The sequence below is a fragment of the Pelobates fuscus genome, chromosome 4 (assembly GCF_036172605.1).
Source record: "Pelobates fuscus isolate aPelFus1 chromosome 4, aPelFus1.pri, whole genome shotgun sequence".
Lineage (NCBI taxonomy): Eukaryota > Metazoa > Chordata > Amphibia > Anura > Pelobatidae > Pelobates > Pelobates fuscus.
The window spans coordinates 293,203,031-293,216,800 of NC_086320.1; the positions used below are offsets into that span (position 1 = coordinate 293,203,031).

A 13,770-nucleotide genomic window follows, 5' to 3' on the forward strand; every position below is an offset into this window, starting at 1 on the left:
AACAAAAAAAAAAAAAAACAGGAAAAACAGGAGCGGAAAAAAGCTCAGCACTGAAGGGGTTAAAATCCACTGCAACTGTGTAATAGCCAACAATATTTCACTTTCTATTCATTATTCTTTAACTTTATATATGTATATATATATATATAGAGAGAGAGAGAGATCCCCAAGACATGTGGAAACAGAAGGAATCTCAATACACTTCTTGGTGCCATTTTATTTAATGATTGAGCGAATTTATTTTTAAAGTGACAGCACATTTTGTAGTACAATGGTTACGCAACACATAACGCGCAGTGTGCCTTTAACTAACAATCATAACCAGCAGCCCTTGCATGCTTACACTGTATCACAAAAACTGTGTGTGCTCCATGGTTCAAGAGAACAACCACAGATCAAAGACGTAAATAAATAATAGTTTTAAAGCATCAATGCAAAATAAAAAGTAACTCCTCAAATCATCACCCTCTAAGCCGCATCACGTGTCTTTCCTGAGACGTCATGACAGCAAAGTTATTTCCTTCTTACTGCAGGCTCCATTCATTCTGTTCTTTTTTCCATTCACTTTTTATCTCTGACCTAAATAGCATTTCCACTCGTTTGCAATTTGTGTCACCTTCAGCACAATTCCTTTATTTAGTAAACACTCTTTCTTCTTCAGAAAAAAAAAAATTGCAGGCAGCCAGTCCCCCATCACTCTTGAAAGTATGTTGATTCCTTGAAGCTTTTCCTGAGTAAAATAACAGTGAAACATTAGACAAGTAAAAGGCTGTACTTGGCTCAGAGGCAGCCAGCAGAGGGAAGCTGTACTTTGCTTGCAGCAGAGCTGAGGCAGGCTATTTCTTCTTAGAGGAAAATACTGCAGCTTTCTACTGCGTCTGCCTCTCGAGGGAGAGTCTCACTGTTGTTCCACCCACAGGCTGGAAGGAGGGGGTTTGAATGAAAAGACAAGACAAGCCCTAAATACCATGTCACTCTGTGAGGGAGACAGCAGCAACTAGGCTGGAAGATTGTTTTTTTTTTTCTTTCTTTCTTCATTTCTTTCTTTTTTTTTCTTCTTTTTTTTTTCCTTTCTAGTAGGGGGAGGAGACAGAAAATTGCGAGAGACTGAGAGAAAGAGGAAGACAGGCAAAGAAAGCAAGCCGGTTTGCAGAAATACTGAGTTACAGTATCCTGATTTCCTGGAAGAAGACTTTAATTCCAGACCGAAGCTGGATTGTGATTCTGTTACAAACAGGCTGCTTTAGGAGAAAAAACAAACACACACACACACACACACACACAAACAAACAAACAATAAGGAGATTGCATTGGGAAAGGCGGACAAAATTCACGTGTGCGATTTGTCTTGTTTTTAAGGATAGATGCTTTTCTGTTGTTTTTGGAAATAGTAATTAGTAAAAAAAAAAAAAAATCCCCCCCAAAAAACCCGAAAAAGAAGTCCCAAAAATCTCATCGTTCTTCACATCGGTGCTGTCAGGAATAGTGTTTTTGGAGGAAGAAAGAGGCCTGGGGCATTGCACCCTATCAACGAGTTTCCTGCATCAGAGATAAAGATTCCAGCTACATGGGCAAACGTTTGGAACAGCAACCAATGTACCCACAGTACACTTACTACTACCCACATTATCTCCAAACCAAGGTATGAGAACAGCACCACAGAATCCGTTCAGCACTGACAGTGTCATATGCTTGTGAGCTCAGTGGATGATAGATAAGTGACAGTAGCACTGAATGACACTTTCTTTCTTTTTTTTTATTTCTTTTTTCGCTGCTATTTGTTCAGATCAGGATCACGCAGGGCAGAGCATATAGACCAAACAGCAATGTGGCATACAGGAAGGTCACACAGTGTATGGGTTTGTGTCTCTTCTCCAAAGCCTTTTAATTCTTGCCATAAGAGAAATAGTTTGTATTTAATCCTTTGTTATCAGTCTGTAGGATTAGTGTTGTCATCTATTTTTGGTTGTGCTGGGTTTGTCAGCTGTGCATTATTGTCTTGGTATAAAATGCAGATTGGCATGGTCTATCATTGTATATTCTGGGATGTCAGTGCAGTCTCAGTGGCACTTTAGTGAGATTTATACAATATGGGCAGCTGGAAGCTTTTTTTGTTCCCAGCTGCAAGGGGATTCAGTGATGATAAACTTTTAGTGGAAAATAAAAAATAAATAAAAAAAAGAGTTGAAAACCAACATAGCTTAAATATTGGTTTGATGCGACTTTATTTTTTCTTGCTTTATTTAAGTGAATGTAGCAGCACGTGAATGCTTCAAGTAGCTCCTAAAAAGAGTAAAATTTAATTTAAATTTAATAAAAAAAAAAAAAAAACTCCAGTAGTAACAAGAACTATGTTTAGTTAACTTTTACAGTGTCAAAGGTCAAGGCCAAATGTAGTGTCTGCTGATTGTCAAGAATCTAAAGAGCCATGCCAATTAGATGTCTATTAACATTGATGCTGCAGATTCTCTGGGTTGCTCTTTTTTCTTAAACTGCTTAGTCAGATGCTTTATTTAAGAGCCAATGTTGTCCTAAATGTTGCAGTACAGGACTCTTCTTTTTCTTCCCTATTAGCGACGTCAAGGTCAATTTCAAAAGCAATTGTAGAATTTAAAAAAATCTTCAGTTCAGTGTAGCAGCATGCTACAGTTATATGGACAATTGGTTAGCAAAGTTATTAATATCTGCTTTGGTCGATTCTCTATGTATTTTAACAGTCCTATTATAAAAAAAAAACATGACATGCTCAGAGTGTCTTGCTGTAATGTGCCTTGAATGACCCATGCCTTGAAGGAGTTAATAGCAAATACTGCCTTGTCTGGAAAATGTTTAAAGGAAAATCTGTGTTCAGGGTGTAATTTTTATATATTTACTTGGGTTCGGTTGTTTGTGGCAAATTGTACACATTGATATAGCTTTTAATGACATATGTGTTTAAGGATGAATATTATTACATTATCATAATTCACAAGAAATAATCTGATGGTTGATTATAATAGACTAGTGTCATTTTTACCTAAAAAGTAAAATACATGTATCAAAATTATGTCTGAAAATACTTTAAACTGCTATAGACAGTCATCATCTGGATTTTGTTAATTTAAATTATGCTTCTGCTTCTGGGGTATTTGGAATAAGCGATCACTGTGCTTTCCGGTATGTTGAAAATTGATATGGCATATCACCAAGGATAAGTACCAGAAAATTCTATCCAAAACACAATGAAATACCTTACGATATTTTTTTCCCCTTCTTGGCTGGATATGCTTGCTAAGGCATAATTGGTCAGACAGTACACCCAGACACAATGCTCATTAATAAATTCATGTCATCTTCATTCAACTAACGATTCAGATGTTCTGTGACTTAAACTCAATGAAAGAAATAATGGATCATAAATGTTTTAGGTTCTCTTTGACCATTGCCAGCAATCTCACACTGATAAAAAGTGAAGTTTAGATTCAGGACAAACTTTAGATCATATATCATTTTCTTACACAACCTACAATTCTGCAAACGTTCTTCAAGCACCATGCATAGAGAGAGGTCCAATGAGTTCAGGTACATGAGTGGAAAACACAAGGTAAATGCTTTGTGCCTTTCCATAATGCTTGATTTTAAAGATAGATAGATGGATAGATTTTACAATACTGAAATATAAATCATCGTTATTTAAGGCAGCGTTATATTGCAACCCTTTATCTGCGGTTCACAATATTCAATCATATAAAATGCAAAAAAAATATGGAAAATAAAATACAATTACAAGAATAAAATGATATACCCATAATGTAAAAGTTTGTTGAATAGATTAATGGGTCTTAACCAGATCTTTCAGATTTTAATATAACTGCAGTCATCGTCTAAAGAATCAACCAACAATTACTGAGCTTTACAGGGTTTTAGATATATTACAGGTATTCTTTAATAATAAGAGGTTTTACCTTTAAATTGAGGTGAGATTATATTTCTATTAAACATTTTCCTATCGACATATCCTATCGTGAATATTAAATAATTCTAAATAATAACTAGATTGCTTTCATGTAAAGAAATGTTACATTTAAGAACTCGTGAAATGGAAAATATAAAACATATAAAGCAATATAGCAGATAAATAAATATACTTCAAAGTCCTAAATATGATGCTATGATAACGCTGTGAAACAATTATTAGAGAAAGACAGTTTCATAAGATATTGATCTTTTCGTCTGGTTTCCAGAAATCTGTAAACTATTCTCTCCTTCTTATGAAGGTTGAAAATAACCCCTGAGAATCGAGAGGATAATCACGTGGAGCAAAATTAGATTTAGTAATTGTCTATGACCTCTATGAGGTAGTCTCTCTAGAATATATGTCAGCTTTAAAAGCTTTTAAAATTATATGTATAGATGATCATAGCGATGATTCAAACACATTTTTCATTCCGTCAAATGATGTCTCTCTACTTTCTATAGAGGTTGAACACAGCATATAATCACGCAACTCAGAGGTTAGAAAGTAACCATTGAATTAAATTCATACTCTTTATTAATCCATAAAGTTGCGATCACTGGAATTTTATTTATTTTTTTAAAGTTGAATATACATTGATTTTTTTGTCAGCATTTCCCATTTCTCTACCAGCTTATCATCATTGTTCTGCTCTTCCCCATAAACTTATGCTTGTGGAGTCTAGATTTCCCCCCTCCCAAATCTGCTGAGATGGTCAACTGTGTGTTCCACATCTGACCATCTGGACATGCACAAGGTCCTTTAGAAAGAATTCCTGAATGCAAGGAGGCTGACACAGATTCTCTTGCTGGCTGATATCAGGCTGTGTTTGGTGTCTGGTGGGAAGTCATGCTCAGGTGTAAGGAGTAATTCATCAACCACACACTGACTTCAGGCCACATTTTAAACCATCTGCAGCCTGGTCATGTGCCAATATCACTGTGATAATTCTCAATATACACAGAAGCATAGCCTAGCTGCAATACATTATTGCTATAATTTCTATCATATTTCTATATGTGGTGCTAAAAAAAAAATGGAATGATATTTAGGCAAATGCAACCTAGACCAAAAAAAAGTGTTTACCTATGTCAGAAGAAATAATCAATTGAGCTTTTTTTCCACAAAATTAAAAGCATTAAAAAAAAGATGTACCAAGCGCAGTTTACATATGGAGCTACAATTTGTGTATTTTTAATATAAAATTGGGCAATGCTAATACAGTTAGATATACATTTTATTAGATTGTAGTGGCATAATTTCCATTTCCAGAACTTTTTAAGTTTTCACAGAAATGACAATTCTTCAGTTTTCTATACGCTATGCTATTTTTGTTAAAGTGTCTAAAAAGTTAAAAGTGAAACTTTAAATCAGAGGTATTTAAATGTGCTTTTATACCCTTCCTGCAGTTATATTTCCCATAATTATCTACCAAATATATGGTAGCTGAGCATTATGGGAAAGGTAGCCTCTGTTTGAGATAAAATGGTCGATACCCCTGCTCTGGAAAGACCTTAGTAAATGCTCTTGCTTCTTTGGCTTTTTCTTGATGGAGATAAAAACAGATATTCATAAAACATTTGTAACAAAGTTTATAACAACAATAAGATCTGATTATGTGTCACAAACAGTCGAGTTGCATTATTGAGACAAGCAGATATTTTACTTTACGTGCTATTTAAGGCAGGTACAAGCCAGAGCGGGAAATTCTCGAGTTCATTTCAGGTCATGCTGGAAGTGGCCCGGACACAGTTGGCTTTGAACAGATATGATTTCACACAGCACTTTTCGTCTTTATGAGTTCGCTTGGCAGGAACAGCTTTTTCAGTCACGAACATGCCAGTTCTGAAGCTTCCAGGAAGTCCACTAGTTTTTTTTTTTTGCAAAGTTCAAAATTCTTATTAATGTGTTATTTTGAAAATGCCTTTAATGGGGGAAATTTCTACAAGTAGAAACGGTTGATATTTATCCAAGATTTGATTCCAAAGCTGTACTGAAATTTTGTTTGGTACGAGTGTTTAAGACACAGCTGTATGTAATTATATAGTGTAATATTAAAAGCATGTGTATAAGACTTGTATTGTGATAGAGTTATTCCTTATAAAATGGCTTCTTATGGGAATAACAGAGGAGATCTGAGCTGTTATATTGAACTATGTATTGTTGTATTCTGTGTGTGATCTTTCGAGCTGCGTTTCTCAAATCCGTTTACACACTGTGATGAGTAGGTGGCAACAAACGTTTGCGTGCCGTTCAGTGAAAGCACAAGCAATGATTTACAGTTTATATTATGTTGGTTTTCCTTGGTAATAACTTTAGAGCAATATATATTATACTAGGCTGGTCAGGAAATCAAGCAATCCAAATGTGGGTTTCAGGTTTATATGGCTTTAGAGGACATTTTTCACATTTTATGTAACTTTTTTCAGCAATTTATTGCAGATACTTTGTCAACATTTTACAACTTTAATCATACCACAGCTCACTGTTTAGCAAATTATCCCCTATATCACAAATGATATTTGCCACAATAACGGGCCTCCCAAACATTCAGATTTTAGAATCCTCCCCAAAAGTCACAACTTTGTTCCCTGGTGTCCAGCTTTTGGGATTACCAGGGAACTGTCCCCAATAAGCGTAGCACAAGGGAATCATCAGATGTGTTGGTGCAATGTTCAGGACACAAGGACCCAAAAGAGAGCACTGAAACAGTGCCCATTGATGGGCCAGTCAACTTAACTGGCATAGAAGCTGGAATGACCTGTGAATTATTATTATAATTTTTTATTTTTTTTTTACAGTGCATACGATTATAACAGACATGTATGAGGCACCCCAAAGGCATTCCTCAGGCAAAATAACATGCATTACATTTGGGGTATTAAATGGACGTGCTCAATTTTAAAATAGATAGATTCGGTCAAACATGTAAGTTCATATGGGTTCAATGTGGCAAGCTCATTAAGTGTGGTTCTAATACGAAGCAACATGGGATAACAAATGCAAAAATAATATGTGAGAAGACATAACTGGCTATGTTGAAGAGTAGGTTCACTGTGCTCTGGAGTTTTGGTGAGAAGGCCTTCTGCTCCCTATGTTTTGCAGTCATGGTGGTGTGTAACAGCCTAGCTAACATAACATGAAATAACATAAAATCACATGCAGTAACATGAAATACCTGTACAATGGCTCAGCAGAGAAAGTGCTGGAGGCGTGGATCAGGGTGTCCCTGTTTTCCGATGCCCTCCATGGGGAAACGGCTGGGGCCTGCTAGAGGGCCACGGGAGGCCGCAGCTATATAGGAACTAGTGAGGGTGTCCCTCCAGCCCCAGGCTGGTTAATAGGCCTGCATCTCCTGGCCACAACCTCCGTGACTTCTGGAGTCCGAGGTTCCTCTACGTGTGGGAGTATTGGATGATCTGGTGGTTTTCTGCCGCTTGCTGCATGCAGACCTCTTGGGGTGGGCTAAGAAGAGTAGCCGCTCTCAGAGACTGTTCCAGAACGAGTAAATATTTTGTCCAGACGCTGCATGGCGTCGTTGTGGGTCTTTTGATTAGGTAGCAGACTCTGCTCGCGTGGTGTGCTGGCCGCCGCCATCTTAAGTGCTCAATGTGCTAGGCTGCTCTGCTGTTGCGGTATATCAGGCTTTGGGCTCGATTGGTGCTGACTGCTCCAGTCGCCCAGTGGGACCAGTATGACCCTAGCTGGTCCATGAGGGGGAGTGGGGTAGGAGGTGAGAGCTCAGAGGAGTCCACACTCGGGTCTGTCAGCGTGGAGAGTGGCCGCCTCTCTTCGGCTCGATCGCCGGTAAGCCTCAGGTTAGTATTATGGGTTCCCAGTTTGCTGTAAGCTTGATTTCGGTATCTGGAGATTCACTCAGGTGTCCCTGACTCGTTTGCAACACTCCAGAGTGCGCTTGTGCCGATTTTGATTTTTTTTACCCCCTAAATGTGTAAGTTTAATCACAAGCTGATGCTCGGCTCGACCGCTCAACCTGGAAGCTAGGCTCTGCCCTCGACCTGTGAATTCTATGCATGTACCCACTCACTCTCTGGACTGGTCCACCCCTTTGGGCAGAACTAGTGATGCAATCGGGCCATTGGCCATGTTTTACTCTTCCCATCGACATCCCACTTCATAGGACAGCTGGGAGGTATGATATAACATATTTCTCCTCACAAATTACTGTTACTATTATTATTTAAATTGAGCCAACTTATTCCACATATCTTTACAATAAGATTAAGAGGACTTTAACAACAAAAGCTATGTTCTCTTATTCTTACTATATACATATTATGGCAAAATAATGCCATGAGATAAAGTATGAATTGTGAAAATAAGTAGAAAATATGACTTTTCTGCATCTTTCAGTGAGCACATAGTAGCATTTTATGGAACAGTTGTGATAATAGCCAAAAGTATCACAACAGGGAGAACTACCACAAGCTCGTATTGTAATTAGAATGGGAGGTTGGGTACATTCAGTCTCTTTAATTAGACTCAGGTTCTAATAATCAGAAAGATAGAAAGAGAGACAATCTTAAAGACAGGCATGCCTTCGACCATCCACTGTTCCTATTTTTCCCTCCAACTGGTGCTGTAGACCTGTGTACCATCTCTAACTATACATAATAGAATCTGGGATGCCATGGCTGGAGAGTGGATGGGGTTATGGAACTACAAAACTCACCACACCCAATACAGTATGGATTTTTGCTTTTGGAGGGCTTGTGTGTGTGTGTGTGTGTGTGTGTGTGTATGTGTGTGTATATGTGTGTATGGATGTGTATGGATGTTGTTACATAGTTACATAGGCTGAAAAGGGACGTGTCCATCAAGTTCAACCTTCCTCACATTTGATTTTTGCTGTTGATCCAAAAGAAGGCAAAAATAAACAGTTTGAAGCACTTCCAATTTTGCAACAAACTAGGAAAACAATTCCCTCTAGACCTCCGAATGGCAGTCATATTTATCCTTGGATCAAGATTTATTACCCTACATTGAAAATGTATTTTATTGAATATTCTGTTTTTGCAAGTATGCATCTAGGTGCTGTTTAAACATATGTATAGACTATGATAAAACCACTTCTTCAGGCATAGAATTCCACATCCTTATTGTACTTACAGTAAAAAAAAATCTTTCCTTTGCCTTAGACATATTGTGGAGAGATTAACTGTTGGGATGTGGCTTTGGAGAAATGTACTTGGTGTGGCTGTTGCTCTGGGGACGAATTTGCATGTAGGAAGATGAGCTGAGTGAGGAATGTTGTAGGGAGATTAGCTAAGAAAGGCATATGTTTGTGAGGGAGGTACTGGGGAGGTATATGGCTGGTGGGAGAGGAGCCGAGGAGTAATATTGCTCTTGAAAGATGTACTGGGTAGGAATGTGGGTGCGGGGAAATACATTTGAGCAGAGATGTGGCTGTGCAGAGATGTGCTAGGAATTATGTTAAGATATATTAGAGGACAGATGCGGTCGTTGGGAGATGTTTTGGTTTAATTGGCTTACTTAATTCAAAGAATCCCTTGAATTTTTTTTAAAATGTAGTTGATAATGAAAATATTTATGGTTTGATTAACACGTACCATATAAATAATCCAATCCCTGGAGAGACTATAGCCTGGGTCAGTTAATTTGAATTTACAAATTATTTTTCAATCAGTCATCTTGGAGTAAAATATTTTTTAATTTGTTCTTGAATTTCGTTTTCATTTGCTGAAAAAAATCTAAAACATCTTTATCTGGAGGCAAAAATAAGTATTGTATTATGTGTTTTACCTATGTAACGGTTTTGATTTTAAAATAGTGTACATTAATACATATGCATCTTTAACAGTCATGACACAATAACAGATTCATTTTATGTTCTATTGGGTAAACTGTAATAAACTAAAATAATTTTTAGAATGCGTATTATCTCCCCACCACATGAGAACAACCCTAGTGACATTTACTATGGTATGGTGATCGTAATTTTAAACACAGTTGAATTAACTTTGGATAACTTTTCTCGACATGGGAAGTCACTTCATATTGTAAATTTTTTGTGTGTGATATAATTGATGTCCTATGCACACTGACTTATGAAGCACCCTCATAGACCTTGACACATTTGTAGCAGGATCATATCTCCCAAGAAATTTGCAGAAAGCCCTGGTAAAGAAAATAATTCAAATTTTCCAACTGAATCACCTTTTTGTTACTTAATAAAAAAGAAGGGTTGCTAACTGGGTGATTTAAAATGACATAGAAAAAAAAAATTCCATTAACCAACCTAATACATCATTGCCCTGTAATGTGCTATAAGCACCTAAACTGAATTATGATCAAGGTACATGTTCCTTCTGTGACAGCAGCAGACAATGTAAAAAACATTTTTCCCTTGTAGACATGGGAAGAGGGTAACTCACTTTATTAAAGGTCCAATTAGTTTTACCCAAATCTCCATGCCTACATTTAGCCTTACCACTATCACCACTATCACTATTCCTTAGGTGTGTTTGGTGGTTTGGTGTGTAATAATAGTAATAAATAATATTTATATATATATATATATATATATATATATATATATATATATATATATATATATATATATATATATATATATATATATATATATAAAAACAAAAAAATGGCCCTGCACTCACTCCAGTTTTACCATGAAGCTATGGTGCTCCTTCAGCCTTTTAACAAAACCCCTTCCACCTGAAGTTTGTGGATAGATAAAACAATGTTAAACACAAATCTGCACACCAGTCAAGCTATAGACTTGCCTTTCCCACAGAAATCACAAATTTGCAGTGATGTTACTACCACAAAGGATTCTGGGTTGGCATATGCAAATTAGTTTTACTAAGAATCACATTCCATTTTAAACATGGATTCCTTTGAGTCTGTTTTTGCTGTATACAACAGCTTAGAAACACATTTTAGGGAAAAAAATGCAAACCCAGTGAACCACTCATGGACAGCTGTTTCATTGTCTTATATGTGTGTATATATATATAAATGTATAACAACGTGTTAAATATACACAAAATATAACAGTGTACCATGCATTGGAAAACATAATACCATTTTATGGTTCCAGAGACATTATTATAAACCACAAGACTAGAGGATGAGCAGCTTAGTAGAATTTATTAATGTTTACAGAACTCTGGGATAGCAGTATTTTCTAACTTATCTCTGTTATGTATTTTTCAAATTACAGGATCTTTTACAACTAGGGATTAGTTTACAATTATTTTACAATAAGGATTAGTTAATCAGGAATTATTTAACTATGACATAATCATTGTGAAGTTTAAAAATATGATCTGCAGATGTTATATTGTACATATTTATTGCTTTTCTAATATGCCTAAATGTTTTGATAGTGACCTACCCAACCACACCGCCAAAAACAAAAGCATTTTTTTTATTTATTTGTTTATTTTCAAGACTCTTTTGTTGCTGAAATTAGTCACTCTGACTTGCATTCAGCATAAATGCTTAATATTATTTAGAATCTGTTCCAGATAATCGTAAAATACAGTCAAAATATTAACAATTGAGTAGGTTGCCATATACATTCTGTGACAAGATTCTTAATTTGTGCTGATTTTGCTCTGATTTTGCTCATGGAATCCCTAACTTAAAAACAAATACCCTCACTTTAGCCACCTATTTACTAAAGTTGAACTGTTGAATAACTGGGTAAACATTTGGAATTGGACTGGTTATTATTATGACAACTCATTGGTGTCTGAGTTATTTCCACCTAATGCTTGGTTCTCCAAGTTTGTACTACTCTTTAAATCCACCCTTCTGTGGGTAGCATATGCTATTGTTTTGCATGCAAACACTTTTTCAATCTGTCTGTCTGTCTGTCTGTCTATCGATCTGTGTTGACTCAGGGAATAATACAAAAAGGGTCCACAAAGATACCACCGTCAAAACTGGAGGGGCATTAATAATTTCGACCACTAAATCACATTAGTAGTGGTTGCAGAATGCAGGGGGATAGAGGCTGTAGTGGGTGTAGGGGGTAATAGGGACTTCAGTGGGTGCTGGGAGGATAGGGGTTGTAGTGGATTCCAGGGGGTTAGGGATTTTAGTGGGTGCAGGGGAGGAGTAGGGCCTGTAGTGGGTGCAGGGGTAGGGGCTATAGTGGGTGCAGGGAATATAGGGGGCTGTAGTGGATGCACAAGAGATAGGGGCTATAGTGGGCTCAGGGGGTAATATAACCTGTAGTTGGTGCAGGGGGTAATAGAGGCTATAGTGGGTGCAGAGTGTAATATAGCATGTAGTGGGTGCAGGGGGTAGTAGTGACCTTAGTGAGTGCAGGAGGTAGCAGGGGCTGTAATAGCTTTAGAAGATACACGTAGCTGTAATGGGTGTAGGGTGGAATAAGGGCTGTAGTGGATGTCAAATTTTCAAAGTACTTACCCTCCTCTGTCTTCTGCAGACTAGTCAGATTGATTGAATTTGAGATGCTGGATTGGTTACACTGTGGGTATTAATTAAAGCTTCTACGAAATGTAAGTGCAATTCCAATCATTATTATTGAGAATTTTATCATCCTGCTAAAACAGTCTGCACTATTATCTTTCATTTTGTATCTTTTTACATATGTTGACAAGCACCTTAATCAAGAACTAATACCTATCGAGAATTTAAAAGCAGCTGGGATAATGAATATTGGATTTTCAATATTGGACTTTATATATTTATTTATGATATATTCCATATATACTTTTTCACTCATTTTATCTTTATATACATTTATTGGCACAACCTGTTTTTTGTGTATTTTATTAAGTAAAGCTTCCCCTGCTCCTCCTGCAAGGCATTTCCTGTGTGAGAGAAATAACTAGTGGGCAGATAGGAAGTGATTCATTCCACTTCCTGTCCAGCCTCACACATAGAGACAATGGATGAGCTGGCACAGTTTTGCACCCTCTGTAACTGTTCTGCTGCTCTGCTAATAAGACTGGCTGGTCTACAGAGGACATTGGCCAAGGCTCCTAGTATTTAATCCCCCATCAGCATATATAATATCAAAAAGGCATATTATAAGTGCTGAGAACAGGCACCCCTAGTGGTCAGACACCTGTAGGCAGGGAAATCAGGACTTGCCCCCTGTAGTGATGCATATGATGTTTATTATCAATAAGAAAATTAAATAAATAGATAATTATATAAACAGTCCAAAGATAACTAGTAATGTACTTATGGAACTATATAACTTTAGAAAAGTGAAAAATTCCATCAATTTAAGGTATTTATGGCTATTCATATATGTAAGGGTTAGTCCTTATGGCTTTATACTGAAATTGTTAAATTGGTTACATTTCAGTCCTTGTGGTTTTATCCTTAAACATTTTATACATTTCTTAGTAGTGTATAGTGATGTACCGAATGGTTCGCTGGCGAATAGTTCCTGGCGAACATAGCGTGTTCGCGTTCGCCAAGGCGGGCGAACATATGCGCGGTTCGATCCACCGCCTATTCGTCATCATTGAGTAAACTTTGACCCTGTGCCTCACAGTCATCAGACACATTCCAGCCAATCAGCAGCAGACCGTCCCTTCCAGACCCTCCCATCTCCTGTACAGCATCCATTTTAGATTCATTCTGAAGCTGCATTCTTAGTGAGAGGAGGGAAAGTGTAGCTGTTGGTGATTTGATAGGGGAATGGATAGCTAGGCTAGTGTATTCAGTGTCCACTACAGTCCTACACTGCTGTAAGGACAGCACCCCAAAAAGCCCTTTTTAGGGCTAGA

At 37.1% G+C, this 13,770-nt stretch overlaps 1 protein-coding gene across 1 annotated transcript in view; it reads left to right on the top strand.

The window, feature by feature from the left end:
- Positions 1-992: 992 nt before the first annotated feature.
- RBMS3 (RNA binding motif single stranded interacting protein 3) overlaps positions 993-13,770 on the top strand; it is a 616,946-nt gene continuing 604,168 nt past the window's right edge. The window contains exon 1 of the mRNA XM_063452213.1: positions 993-1,642. Within this exon, the coding sequence (XP_063308283.1) occupies positions 1,568-1,642 (75 nt within the window). The 5' untranslated portion in view covers positions 993-1,567. The remainder of the gene's footprint in view (positions 1,643-13,770) is intronic.